We start from the raw sequence: 15,438 nt of genomic DNA, 5'->3' as shown, positions 1-15,438 counted from the left end.
GACAAAAAATACTCTTTGCAATTACTGGGTGATATTTACCCAAATGCAGAGAATGCAAGCAAGACCCTATACCTTCTAAATACCATAACATAAATAGTTCAGAGGGTCTTGAGGAGAACCTTGAGGGGAGAGAGAGAGAGAGATGGAAACCTCTTAAGCAGTGGATTATAAAGCACTCAAATACTACAGTGATGGTTCTTGGATGAGCTCTGTGTAGAATAAAATAAAATTTCTTTCTGCATGAAAACTGCATGATTGCATATGACTTCCAAACATAAATACTAGCACATGAACCACAGTACCTTCTCCTTCACCTGCCTTCCAAGTCCTAAATTCCTGGTTTGTGTTCATTACATTAGCTGATGATCTCACACTACCTGTCTGGAGATGCTGGTTTAGGTGGCTGTGGTCTCCTTGGAGGTTGCAAGGCAAACATATAATATTAAACTTCCTTCAAAAGTAAAGATGATCAGTTATTTTGTTTTAATGTACTACTTTGTCATTTTAAGTCTATACTTGTATTCTGTTACTGATTTGGGGTTTTAAAATAAAATAAAGCTTTGTGGTTCACCTTTAATAATAATAGGAAATATACCTTGAAAGGTCATTGAGTCCAGCCCCCTGCCTTCACTAGCAGGATGAAATACTGTTTTTTGCCCTAGATCTTTAAGTGGCCCCCTCCAGGATTGAGCTTATAGCCTTGGGCTTAGCAGGCCAATGTTCAAACCACTGAGCTATCCCTCCCCCACAGGGGGAGCATGTTGCATACTGCGCCATAATACCAACAAACACATGGACGTATTTTTATGTACAATATTATATTTATATCCTGTATTAACTAAATGCTACCACCAAACCACTGCTGACGATTCTAAAGGTGTTTTTCTTTTACATATTGCCAATGGTTCAATAGAACGACATCCAATAACTAATGCAATTGATGGGAAGAACACTTGGTGGCAGAGTCCCAGTATCCAAAATGGGATAGAATATCATCATGTTACCATTACATTGGACCTTCGACAGGTACTGTTTGTTCTTTGTTTCTGCAAACCTTTCTCACTCACATAATTGCTGTCTCATTCGTCATTCCTTATTTTGTCAGTGATACTTTTGGATCATAAAGATACTGCCAGCTTCATTATAACATACTGAGTTATATGGACTATGCACAATGTAGCTTATTCATTGTAGCATAATACATATATCGTTTTTTTTGTTTTTTTGTTTTTTTGCAAAAAGATCAGATTTCAGGTTATTTGTTTTTAAGACATTTTGAATTAGTCTAAATATGAAGTATTCAATGTTTGTTTCAGCTGTGGGTTTAGATCTTTAGAAATAAGTCTAATTAAAATGGTATGTGTGGAGGCAACAAATTTATTAAAGGTTTAATAGTTTAAAATGCTGCATTTTTTAACTACTAAAATAATAAAGCACTAAGAATGTCTTCAGCTTTGCTAAGGATAGGTGCACTTAAAGTTGTTGTTATTTTGTTTTTGTTTTTTTGGGGGGCTAACAAAACCCTTAAATAAATTGCTTCTTGTTACTGAAAGCTCTGCAAGCTGTCAGCTGGTTTTAAATTAAACCTGGGCTACTTGGAGAGTTAACAAGGCTTGTTGTATTTGCATAGACTCAGTAGGAGTAGCCTCAGGTTTCATGTTGCATCTTCTGCCAATCATCTCTGACTCTTTCTATGGTATTCTTGACAGCTGTAGTTTTCTGGAATACCGTTATTTGATGCTCACAAATTTGCTGGATTATGCCAGACATGCAAGCAAAAGGATTTTGGGTGCTGGAGGAGAAGTAGTTTTATTTGTATTGTGCTAATGCAAATACAGAATAACTATCCGTCACCAGAAATACACATCATGCTATTAGACTTTTCATCCTGCTACTCAATATCATAGAAATTAAAGATGGACTAGATAATCCAATAGGCTTTGACCTTATCCCCAGAACAATGGAATATTGTCACCAGGTTCCCTCAAAGTTCCCTCTTTTCTGTGGTCTATAGGCTTGTCCCATATACCAAGATGATTTATAGGATGGGCTAATGTGAGGAAAATGCAGTTCTTTTTTCCTTTGTAAAAGCAAAAGGGAATGTCCCCATCTCTCCCTGGCTTGGGTAAGTAGCACAGTCCTCACAACTCTCCCTTCTCTGTAGCTAAGTGTGCAGAGATCCTCTTACAATCTCCTGATTCAATCTACTTTAATCCCTGGATAGGATTTCTTGGTTTATGACTTTCACCCAGAATCTGAGTGTTGCATATCCTCAATTATTACTTCTCAGAAAGACCATTAACCTCACCACAGGATTACAGGGGTTTGTAGCTGATTATCCCAGAAAGAGTCAATGGTCCAAAAGAGTCTTGAATAAAACACAGTTTATTAGAAAATAAAATGAAATCAAATGTAAGAGTACAACAAAAACATATCTAGGACTAGGAGTCCCTAGCCTTGTCTAGTTTGGGCCTCACCCTTGAAGTTAATCAAAATCCATCAAAAATATGATGGTTAATTTTCTAGAATTCTTTCTTTCATTTCCTCAGAACAGACAAACCACTATCTAGATACAGGGCGGTAAAAATGCTTGTGGTTGTTTTATATTAACTTTCCCTCTGGTGGTGCTGCAGTGGTCAGAGAATTTGAGAAAATGGATTTGCAGACATGGTCTCTTGCTCCTGTTATACGTTGGAGATACTCTGAAGTTCAGGTGTGAGTTCCTTCCATCATTAGCATTCTAACCCTGGAACCACCTTTTGTCATTACTGTGACATTGCACTCCATATGATTTTATGAAAATATGCTAATGAGTGTGAATATAATGTAACTGGAATATGCTTCATGCAAAAGGTCTCTTGTGTAAGATATCATTACAAAGCTTATAATCTACTGAATGTGTTCACCCTATTTGTATGAATGAATCATTCTTGTATTTGAAACTAGAAATATGAAATATAACTCTGAGGTCCTATTGTAATTATGCAAAGTGTGGGCCATTAATGGTGGTTTGGAATCTTGATGGCTCCCATTAACCAGGACAATTTACTGTAGATGGCTCTGTTTACTTGCAAGCCTTCCTGTGAGTTAGGCAGGGAAGAATGAAGGCTTGGGGTCTCAAAGGACATGTGACCATGTCACCTAGTATTGGAATCCATTTTAAACCTGTTGCTTTTCCATTTCAAAGGAGGGGTGGGGACCCAGAGAGACAAAAGATTCCCACCTTGTGCCAAAGGTATAAGGGGGTGGAACAGAACAAAGGGGGCTGCAGTCATGAGAAATCCTCTAGCTACTACCTGAGCTGGAACAAGGACTGTACCAGGGGAAAGAATTGGGCCCAGACTAGGAAGGAGTCTAGTCTGTGAAAGAAGCTTATTGGAACATCTCTGAGGGTGAGATTTTATCTGTAATCAGTTCCTTAATGTATTAGGCTTAGACTTGCGTATTTTGTTTTATTTTGCTTGGTAACTTACTTTGTTCTGTCTGTCATTACTTAGAATCACTTAAATCCTACTTTTTATATTTAATAAAATCACTTTTGCTTATTAATTGACCCAGAGTAAGTAATTGCTCCCCCAGGTATTAAACAGCTGTGCATATCTCTCTATCGGTGTTATAGAGGGCAGACAATTTATGAGTTTACACTGTATAAGCTTTATACAGAGTAAAACGGATTTATCTGGGGTTTGGATCTCATTGAGAACTGAGTATCTGGGTGCTAGAGACAGGAACACTTCTTAAGCTGTTTTCAGTTAAGTCTGCAGATTTTGGGGGACGTGGTTCAGACCTGGGTCTGTATGTGCATCAGGCTCGACAAGGCAGAGTTCAGAAGTCCCAAGATGGCAGAAAAAACAGGCTCTGAAACCCAACTCGTCACAATTACTATATTGAAAATGAGGTTGCTCCAGTCACTCACCTATGTCATCATCTCATATCCCTGGCCCAGTGTCTAATGAATATTTTTATTTTATCCAATAAGATATTTGTTTTTTGCTGGAACATGTTTGATTTTAGTCTTCTGCCCTTTAAAAATGTTCCTTTGACCTTACAGGTACTATTACCTGCCTTCTCCCTATACATTGATTTTCTCTCTTGCTGGCTCGGATACATTAACTAGCAAATAGCTCTCATGCATCAGAAATAAATTAGCATCCTTAGCCTTCACCATTCACCCCCACCCCCAAGACATTCCTTCTCTGATTGTTAGATGGTAGGATGGTTTCATTCAACTACAGTTTTAAGAATAAGGCTCCCTTATCTGCCAATAATTCCTTTATGTCAATCCCAGCCTCATAAACTATTCCATCCCCTTTAGTGCTGGTATCCAAACTATGACAGGGAAAAACCAAGAAGAGCTTTCTTTAATTATATGTTTTGCTTACATAAAAAGGGCTGTGGTGACTATAGAGTTACAGTGCCTAGACTGAAATGTACATGAGGTGGTGGTTTGACTGTATTTCAGGAATTTCTGCAGATACTAATAGCATATTACAATTAGCACACTGTGACACTGTGTTTGCTTAAATAAAACATAAAGTGTGTGATGGTGTGAAAGGGGGAGATTGTACTGTTACCGCTAGCCCATGGTCGCTGCACAATTCACTGTTCCAAGTATAGTCCAGAGAAAGCGTAGACCAGTATCAGATGACATCTTCTTCTGCACCAGCTCAGCTGTGCAGTCAGTGCTTTGGAGGAGCAGATTCAAAGATCTACCCTTTCATTCCCTATCCATCTTCACATAAGTGGGGGAAGTTGTGAAGCCTGTATTCTCCCCATGCTCTGGCTGGCAATGTGAGTAGTCCGTGCAGTTAAGGAGGCACCTTCTACCACTTACCACCTTGCATAGGCCAAGGGATAATTTTGCCCCCTAATGGTAGTGATATATATCAATATTCATGGCTTTAAAATGTCAAATATATAGCTCTATACTATAAGAAGTGGTTTTCTTTGTACACACAGAGCTGTAGGCTTTAATTGAGTATTCAGTAAAAAATGAGATGCCTATTCCAGCTGGGATCACAGACAGCAGTCACCATGAATGGATGAAGGTCACAAGATGCCTCTGATGCATCATTTAAAAAAAAAAGATTTTGTTCCTTATCTTTGTTGGCAAACATGAGATTCAATAATTGCCAGTGATTTTACTGATGTGTTCTTGCTGTAAGTACAAAAAATGTGTAACTTTTTAAAAACAGATTTGTCACGTTATTTCTGCAAATAATGGACTGTAATTTGCAGGAATGCATTAGCAGTATGTTCTATTACTAATAATTATGACTATACATGGAGAGCTTTTAGCAAATTCTAATTTTATGAAAAAAATTAGGAAAATAATTACTATTTCCTTCATTAAATAATTCCATACCTTTTGAGGGTAATTGCATTATTTTTCTATTATGACTGCACTGCCTAATAAAGTAATGGTGCATCATAGTTAGTAGTAACTAATGAGTTATTTGAATAAGTGACACATCTAACTTAGAAGAAGCAGAAAGATTATCATTCATTTAAAAAAGGCAATTATATTCTTTTTGCATTAATTAAAGAAAAGGGGTAAAATATTTTTAAAAGGGCTTAAGACCTGGGAATTAAGCTCTTAATTCACTTAGGTGCTGTTAAAAACTTTACCCATAATGCCTTGTGGTTAGGGTGTATTCTAGGAATCAGGACTTCTGGATTCTGCTCATGACTTTGATACTAAATTTGGGGGGTAGCTTGGGATGGTCACATAACTTCTCTCTGCAAGAGTTTATCATTGGTACACTCAGGGGCAGCTCTAGCCATTTCGCTGCCACAAGCACGGTGGCACACGGCCGGGGGCGCTCTGCCGGTCGCCGGTCCCGCAGCTCAGGTGGACCTTCCGCAGACCTGCCTGCGGAGGGTCTGCTGGTCCCACGGCTCCGGTGGACCTCCCGCAGGTGTGCCTGCAGATGCTCCACCGAAGCCGCGGGACCAGAGGACCCTCTGCAGCCACGCCTGCGGGAAGTCCACGGGAGCCACCTGCCGCCCTCCCGGTGACCGGCAGAGCGCCACACGCGGCATGCCGCCCCAAGCACGCGCTTGGTGTGCTGGGGCCTGGAGCCGCCCCTGGGTACAATGGTGATTACATCATCATTTACCTCCTCACAAGAGTGTTTTTGAGGTATGATTCATATGTATAAAGCATGTTGAGATTTGTAGATGAAAAGCATTGTACATATACTGTATAAGATTTATTATTCTGTTACAATTAATAGCTGATCAAAAATATTCATTCAATGGAATTTGGTAAATGTAACTGTGCTTTGTGCAGACTGTTCATATGGCAAGTTTACTTGGGTCTAAACACACTTACATTGAGCTGGTCTGGTAGTGTAGCAGGAGCAATTATGAATTTGATTTTAACTGGACCCTTCATTCCATGTAGTGGGAGCATCATATCTATGAAATGTGCATCGTATAGGAACAGGGAGTGTTGTGCCTCCTGCATGTGGTTGTGTTAGACATGTGGTTTTAGCTTTGGGAGCAAGGGGTAGTTTTGCATACATCTTCATAATGCAGCAGAGGAGATTCTGATGCAATGAGATCAATTCCAGCACAATGGAAAGTATTCTTTTTTTAGAAGGATTACACCCTTTCACAAAGAGCAGGGGAAGGAAGTGGGGAAAAGTTGGAAATACGTGGACTTTCATGGAGGCCTGGAATTGCAAGTTCTACTCCTTGTAGTATTGATTCCCTTAAGTCCTCTAATGGTCAGAAGCTACTGAAAGATTAGCAGGGTTTCTATAGGGAAAACAGGCAAATCCATGGGGAAGCTGATAGGTGGATGCAGGTGAGATGGTCATCCCTTCCAGTTCTGGTCCTGGAAAAGAAAAAGCAAAAACAACATAATTTGAAATTATTAGAATCTCAAAATATTTCTTTCAAATTTGGTTTAAAAATGAGGTAGGGTCCCTAGTTAAGCTCCCCATCACCTTTGCTTTCCTACTTCTAAAGACTTCTGATAAACATTCTGTTCTATTGTTCATGTTTTGAGTTGTATTTTAGCTGCTGGTGCCTTTAGAAAGCAAGCTTTCAGAGGCAGGGACTCTGCTATTCAAATAGCACGTTTAGTGCTTTGAACAGTGCCAGATACACCATGTGGAGCGAGCTATATAAAAAATAGAATGGCTGGGAGCAAGAGGGAGACATATTACTTCATCTGAAGCAGTTCTCCCATCCCCAGTGATGAAACATGTACAGCACTTTCATGGATGTATACTCTGAACTCCTTATTTCATGATTTTGTGTTGCCCAAACATCACTTTGAGGATTTTCATCTGGTTCAGTAAAATCTTTTATGAAGTGAACCAGTTGATTATCTTTTGGAACAGAACCAGTTGATTGCCCATGAGTGAAACCACAGAAAATGAACTTCTGCCTTATTACTAAGTTCCTCCGTAAACTTAATAGGACTAGTGTCACGAAGAAGAAAATTGCAAAAGGGAGAGTTATGTGTTTGGTTTTGTTTGGTTTATATACATGACATTGCAGAACTGGGACACTACGTGCTGAAAGAGAGACATGATGGAACTAGGCAACTGTGACAAGTTAAACTGAGAGAGGCTGGAACATGAAAACAACAGGATAGAATTCAGGCTAGTACTATAAAAACTCAGTATAGCAGTAGGTGGAAAAAGCTCCTTAGAGACACTGCTGTCAGTGGAAGGCAGGATGAAATCAAAGCAAAATTTTCTGCAAAACAACCACCAAATTAGAAAAAAATCATTATGGGGAGAGAGATGAATGGGAAAAATCATTTAATCCTTTTTGATTACTACAGTTATGGAAAGGACAAAGTAAGACCAATAGAAATAAGATATGATAATGCCTTTAAGATAATTTTTCACAGCTGTATTATGGGTTCCACATATAAAAATGGATGGTTTCATCATTTTGGTAAAGTACTTTTTTTACTTTCTGACTTTTGTAAAGCTTGAGCATATAGGTTTGTATGCAATGGAGTTGTTTATGCATCTGCAGCTGTGTTTTAAAATATATCTGTAATATGGGCTATATATGAATTTGAACATTTGGGGCCAGATATAAACAGAGCTAAGAAAAAAATATGAATATCAATGTTTTGTGAGTACCCAGCCTGATCAAAAAATATCAAAAGCCAAGTTAGTATCAAGAACCTATTAGTATTTATCTACCCCAGAGCTATGTTTCAGGATGGCCTAATGTAGTAGTATTGCTGATTCATGCTTGAGAAAAAGAAATCTTCTGTGAAGAGGCCAAGCACACTCTCTCCTCCTTAATTTGTGTCCATCTAAGGTCTGACTGGCCCTAATGGCTGCTTGGGAAGAAGTTCCCTACAGCCACCAGGGCAGGATTCCCATAATGCACACCACAGAAGGGATCCTGGAGTGAGGTTCAGCTGTTCTTTAGAGCTCTTGGCCAACAGAAAGCAAAGAAAGTCACACGTTCATTAGAGATGTAGCTTAGGCTGAGACACCAGTTTTTTCAAATTTGGGTGCCTAAAATTGGGCACATAAGGCCATATTTATATATCAAAATGAGGCCTGTTTTACAGAGATGTTGAGGAGCTTCAGCTCCTGTTGAAGTTTGTGGGAGCAGCGGTCAGGGTCTTATTTAGGTAGTTGAGTGCCCAAACCTCAGTGCCTCAAATTAAGCTCTTAAATCTGTACTTAATTTTCTCAATAAACTTAGCCTCATTTTCAAAGATGCTGAGCACCTGCAAATCCCATTTGACTTTGCAAATCCCATTTGACTTTGGGATTTGTGGGTACTCAGTACAAATGAACATTAGTGCCTTTTATTTATGTTCCTAAATAGGGATTTAGGATCATAACTTTAGGCACCCATGTTTGAAAATATTAGTCAGAGCTTTCCCCCCCTAAAAAGTGTTTGAACAAGAAAGTTACAAACACACTGAAGTTGGAATATGTATGTAAGCTGAAAAACATTATGTTATTTTTTTCTGAAGAGCCACTGCTGAAGTTTTGAGTAAACGAGTCTAAGCCTTTCTGCTGTCCCATCTCTGTTCACAGCTGTATTCCGTAGGAACTGTGTGTACCATGGTGTAAATTAAGTGCCAGATGTTTGGAATTTATTAAACCAGTGTCTGTGTCCACTTATTTCTCTCCTAAAAGAGATACAACCCACTTTTTGAGTCCTAAATCTTAATGATTACACAAAAGTTGTGGCATTATTTTGGATTCTGAAAGTAGATCTTTGCAGTCTCAGTTCAGAGACCCTCTAATTTAGTGGATCAAAGCCCCTTCTGTTGACCTGCCTCTCCTGGCTCAAATCACATGGTTGGGACTTGTTCAACTAATACTTTACGGAGCAACATCAGAGTCTCTCTTCCAAAGTAACTTACGGTAGAGCAGTAGGAAATGTTACTCACACAATAGGGTTTCTATATTGTTTATTATTTTGTTGCTGCAATTGAAAATGACTATCCAAGGAGTGGTTGGTGAACCAGAACCTGTTTTGCCTCACAGCCATATTGCAGTGACACTTGACACCATTGATATGGTCCATGCTGTAGTGGGTAGAAACTAGTTCTAGACATCTGTGCCAAACTTTGATCTTAACACTGTGCTGTAAGCCATTTTCTTGCCTCCAAGGAAGGGGAGTAATTTTTCTCAGATTGAAATTTTATGTGATGTAATAAACCACCTTTTCATATCTGAACTTCTGGCCTCAAAGATTAGGGTAAGGAGCAGGGCCGGCTCCAGATCCCAGCGCGCCAAGCGCGCGCTTAGGGCGGCATTTTGCCGGCAGGGCGGCAGGCGGCTCCGGCGGACCTCCCGCAGGCATGACTGCGGAGGGTCCGCTGGTCCCGCGGCTCCGGTGGACCTCCCGCAGGCATGACTGCGGAGGGTTCGCTGGTCCCGCGGCTCGGGTGGACCTCCCGCAGGCATGCCTGCGGATGCTCCACCGGAGCTGCGGGACCAGCGCACCCTCCGCAGGCACGTCTGCAAGAGGTCCCCCGGAGCCGCGGGACCGGCGACCGCCAGAGCGCGCCCCGTGGCGCGCCGCCCTGCTTGGGGCGGCGGAATTCCTAGAGCCGCCCCTGGTAAGGAGGCAGGGAATAAAGGATTGGTTTTGTTGTGTGCTAATCTTCATGCCATTGGTTTAGAGTGGAGATGGTAGAAATTATATTAGTCAACTTTAATTCCACTGGGACTTTGTGTGTTAGGAATGTATTTACAGCCATGCTTTTTACATACCTTTACTTAGATATCTGACCAATGGGGAAAAAAAAGCCAGATATCCTGGGCTTTAGATGTTTTTGACAAAAATCAAAGTATAGTTACATAAAAGATAAAGCCAGCAGCTTCCCTCCACCCCAAAAGCAGAGTGTAACCAAATAGGTATTAGATCAAGTCCAAATTGTGCACCTCATTACCAACAAATGCCAGCCTCTAGTATACTGGGATAAAGAGGGCAATGTGCACTGAAAATCAACCGAGTAAGTCCTGGGACACAAGAAAGAGGGCTCTGGAAAAGAGAGAGAACTAAGTTTGGAATATTGAAAGAGATCTAGCTCTGCAGGCCCTGAGAGATTCAGCCAGGGCCTGCAACTCAGAGATTGATTTTATATAGTTGTTTGTATTTTTCGCAATGTAGTAGAAGTAAATTAAGCTAACTATTTAAAATATTATAGTTTTTGAGACTTTGGAAACGTTAAGATTCTTGCAAGGAAGCCCTTGATTCTTATATACATAAAAGCACCTTTACACCAGTCTGACGACCATAAAGGGTCTTAAAGTGGATGTGAATTACATTTGTTACAATCATACTTACTCCTACTTGAGACTCCCTTATTTTGCCAGAATGGTGAAAAAGGGGCCTAGAGTAAAAGAATGAGGACCTCATTTCTAAGAAACATCCAGCGAAATTTCTCACACATGAGAAGCTTTTTTAAGCCATTGAACTTTTGGATATTTATCAGAATTTAAGCTGAACTCTGATCCTTTTGAGAGTCACTCATCACTACTTCAGGTTTTTACTTTGCTGGTACTAAGGGACATATACAAAATAGTGATTTATAGTATGTGGCAGATTATATTTTCCTCCTGGGTTCTCAAGGACTCTTTCTCTGAAATATGTGCCTGCTGGAGCTGAAGTTATTTTATAATTGTGCTCATTGTTTCTGATCATTTAAAGCAATTCTGCCATCAGCTTCTGATAACAAATATGCTGAGGATATATAATCATAAAAAAATATTTTTTAAAAACAAACAGAACTGTGGTAAGTGTTTTGACAACATAGTTAGCTTTTTAATCACTACCTCTATAATGTGTATTGTATCTAGTATACCTCCTACCCTGTATTTTTCCCAGCCTTTTCCTCTGTTTGTTTAAAATATACTTTTACTAAATTCAAAACAATGTACATACATTGTTGATAAATGTCAACCCTGGTAGAGTCCTGCCCCAGAACAATACAGTACTTACTATTTCCCCCACACTCCTACTCCTCAGACACATGTCCAAGCAAATAGATTAATCTTTCACCAAGATTAACAAATGCAGGTTCTTCCATACCACCATGGGAAAGGAGTTCTAGAGCAAAGGATTCTCCAAGAGAAGCTCTTCTATTTTTAATGGCTGAATGCTTAAGACATGATTGTCAATAAAACCAGTCCAGTTGATCTCTGCTTTTGTCACAGTACATAAGAAAGACAGGCTTCTCTTGGATAGCCAGGAGACAAAACATACATAGGGAATGTACATACATAGGGAAGCCATACCTTTCAGTTGCAACCTAAATTGGTTAGGAAGCAAATATATCCCTCCAAGAAGAGTCATAATATCCTCTGTGTACAGAAAACACAGCTAACTTGTTAGGTAATTGGGTTGCCAATAAATCTCTTTGGAATTATGCTCCCCAATCTCTTGAACTCATTACTGAGTCAGACTACAGAATTTTCAGAAAGAGAAACCCTTTCAGTTTCTTGTTTCATTTTTTTCCACAGATGACGGAAGTATTGATTAATATTATTTTTCCTCCTTCCCATTATGGCTGTTACCAGGGGCGGCTCTAGAAAGCGGCTCTGGTTGAGCTCCTGCCGGCATGCCTGCGGCAGGTCCACCGGAGCCCGGACGAGCGGACCTGCCGCAGTCAGCCTGCGGCGGAGCTCAACCGAGCGCGGGAAGACGGGACCCGCTGCAGTCATGCCCTGCGGCAGGTCCGCTGCCCCGGCTCCGTGGACCTGCCGCAGGCATGCGCTGCAGAGCTCCACCGAGCCAAATGCCGCCCAGAAACGGCCGCCCTTTCAAGCGCCTGTTTCATTTTTGGCGCTGGTGTCTAGATTAATATTATTTTTCCTCCTTCCCATTATGGCTGTTACTATAGTGGCATTTGCCTTTCTATCAATGGTGAGATAGTTTCAGGATATATGTCCTGGATACTGTGATGTGCCTCTAAATCCCAGATGACACACTGTGACCTAATGCACACCTGTATTCACATCCTGCACACTATTGTAATAGTCTTTGTCCAAAATATGCCTTGTGAGGTATCATTTGAAAACTAATAACTCACTAATCATAATATATGGTAAAATATGTGTAGCAACATTATATGTAAAATTATGAACATAAGCTGAAATTATGACTGAAATGTGTTTGCCAATCAAATTTTACACCTGGCCAGAGGCATTAGCTTATCCTTTGTCTTTGAGGAATAGGTTTACCCCCTCCCCAGATCTGTCTGGTAATCACCTGTCAAATGGCCATTCTTTGGCAACAGAAGGGAGAAGGAACAGAAAAAACTGCATTTTAACAAACCAACAACATGGAATCTCTTTCACCACAAGACTCCATATGTCCGTCCTCACAATGGGAAGGAATTTTATCTAGGGTAACCTTCCAGAAAATGCATTTTAAAGGGTCACTGGACTCTGAGGGGGAGGGATAGCTCAGTGGTTTGCGCATTGGCCTGCTAAACCCACAGTTACAAGCTCAATCCTTGAGAGGGCAATTTGGGGCAAAAATCTGTCTGGGGATTGGTCCTGCTTTGAGCAGGGGGTTGGACTAGATGACCTCCTAAGGTCCCTTCCAACCCTGATATTCTATGAATGTAGGGTCAAAAACAATACAAGTATTCTCTCGGTCTCTTGCTCTCTTTCAACTAAGAAGACAAAGGAGCCAGCTTTTGGATTTTCGGAGGCATTCTGACATGAGAATTTGGTGAGCCCTGTTGCTGGAAACATGTGGTAAAGATTTTACCTTGAACCAAGTCTAGTTGTTAAATTTTAGTTACTAGAAAGAGTTTTATCTTTATTTTTGTCACCATTTCTTTAATACCTGTTGTATATGTACTCACTTAAAATGTAGCTGTTTGTCGTTAAAGAAACTTGTTTTATTTTTTAAGCAATACTAATCCAATGTTGTGTTTAAACTGAATTGTTTGGGTAACCTCAGTTAAAGTAGCAAACTATTGCATGTTGACCCAGTATAGGGGCAATGAACCTATAATATCTGAACTGTCTAGGAGAGGGCTGAACAGTGCAGAACACATGTTTTGGGGGGAAAATCCAGGACTGGAAGTGTATTGGGGTCACCCTGCAAGTGGTAACCAAGGCTGGTGGAAGCTAGAGTGTTGACTGGAGTGTTGCTGACCGGCTGAAGTGATACACAGAAACTTAGGGTATGACCTGCATGCTGTTTGGCTGTTTGTGAGGGGGCCGAGGTTGGGAGCTACAGCAGCAAAGCATGGTGAGGCACCAAAAGTTGCGGAACATTTGGTGACACAAGTTCTCATTGGTCTAGATTGCACCCCAGAATGTGATACACACACACACACTGGTGCATTCCAAAATGATTATATTTATGACTGTGTTTTATTGGCAAGTCCTCTACTGAACAGAGTCCACAGAGAGTCTGAGAGACTGGTAGCATGACAGGTAGTAGAATCAGAGGAATCTAAGTCTTGGACAGATTTTGCTCCTCTTGCTGAAATGTGTTATAACTGAACAGTTGTCAGTGAATAAAAACCAAATCCTTAACAATTGATTTTTCTGGTGTACTATATGGGAATGCTGATGGTCATAAAATATGGCAGTGGTACGGTTACAGCAGACATTTATCACAAAGTCATTATTGAAATGTAGGATCCATGCTAAAGCTAAAGAAATTTAAGGGCAGCAAGATTCTGTGGTAGCTGTTGTGTCACAGGTGATGCGTGTGTGGGGGGGTATATGTGTGTGTGGGGGTATATGTACAGCCCCTCCCCAGATTTCTACTTGGCCTGATGTAGGGAAGGGAGAGGAGCTCTGTCCTTCTCCCACTGCACCTGCCCCCCCGGCATGCTCGGCTCCTGTCCCCAACAGGTAGGCCCGGGCAGGGAGCAGAAGGGGTGGGAGCAGCCACTTCTCATGCTTGCCATTCTGGCTTGGTGCTGTATGCAGCATGGCAGCTGGCTGCCAGAGCCCAGATGGGGAGGCAGTGCCTTCTGCCCGCCAGCTCAGGCCCGGCTGCCGGGGACTGGAGCCCTCTCCCTGGCAGATTTCCAGCTCTCTTGGCTCCTGTCCCTGGCAGCTGGGCCCAGGTGGAGAGTGGGCCGCTGCCTCCACAGCCAGGCTCTCTCTGTCAGGCAGCTGCTGTGCTGTGCAGAGCAATGACATAGAGCAGACAGCTTCAGCTGGTTTGACAAGTGGCTCCCTCCCACTCCCCACCTGGGCCCAGCTGCCAGAGAGAATGGCTGAACATGTAGAGGGAGAGGGAGGCGCCCCATTTTCCACAGGTAACTCTGGTGGGGTAGGGAAAGCACAGTGGCCCTGGGCTGGGCGCAGGGTGGTGGGTGTCACTGGGCAGAGGAGACACGTGGAGCAGTCATGTGTCCTCCCTTTTAGATTGTGCACCGCCTCACCCTCCGGTATCAGGAAGCACGAGTCCTCTATGTATGGTGTCATGAAAGCCCATGATGATAAAAGCAGGATGATATCAGCAGACCTAGTAGGAGGTTGGTTATTGATTGATTAAGTTGCTTTTGGTGGTATATTGGCTTTATGGTCATAGGGCCTAATTCTGCAATGAGCACCCTAATGGGAGTTCAGGATGCTAAACAACTTGCTGTAGGCATTCAGCAGCTTGCAGGATTGGGTCAATAGTAATAAACTGACCTACTGACATTTGCTTTATTTCCTGCCCTTTTTTGTATTAGCTGATTTTGGGCTGTAAATATTATTTAAAATATTTAATAAGATACCACTATCCCATATAATATGGGTTAATAATAATAGATATGCCAATCTCCTAGAACTGGAAGGGACCTTGAAAGGTCATGGAGTCCAGTCCCCTGCCTTCACTAGGCAGGACCAATTTTTGCCTCAGACCCCTAAGTGGCCCCCTCAAGGGCTGAACTCACAATCCTGCATTTAGCATGTTCAATGTTCAAACCACTGAGCTATCCCTCCCCCATGATTACATGTCAAGACA

General features: G+C 41.4%; 1 protein-coding gene across 12 annotated transcripts in view; it reads left to right on the top strand.

Annotated features, from left to right (window-relative positions):
- Positions 1-15,438, top strand: part of LAMA2 (laminin subunit alpha 2) — a 477,311-nt gene that overhangs the window by 157,130 nt on the left and 304,743 nt on the right. For all 12 annotated transcript variants that reach the window (XM_039528773.1, XM_039528772.1, XM_039528762.1 and 9 more), the window contains exon 3: positions 914-1,026. In XM_039528773.1, the coding sequence (XP_039384707.1) occupies positions 914-1,026 (113 nt within the window). The remainder of the gene's footprint in view (positions 1-913; positions 1,027-15,438) is intronic.

This window comes from Mauremys reevesii, linkage group 3 (assembly GCF_016161935.1).
Source record: "Mauremys reevesii isolate NIE-2019 linkage group 3, ASM1616193v1, whole genome shotgun sequence".
In the NCBI taxonomy this organism is placed as follows: domain Eukaryota; kingdom Metazoa; phylum Chordata; order Testudines; family Geoemydidae; genus Mauremys; species Mauremys reevesii.
This window is presented reverse-complemented; position numbering and strand designations above follow the sequence as displayed.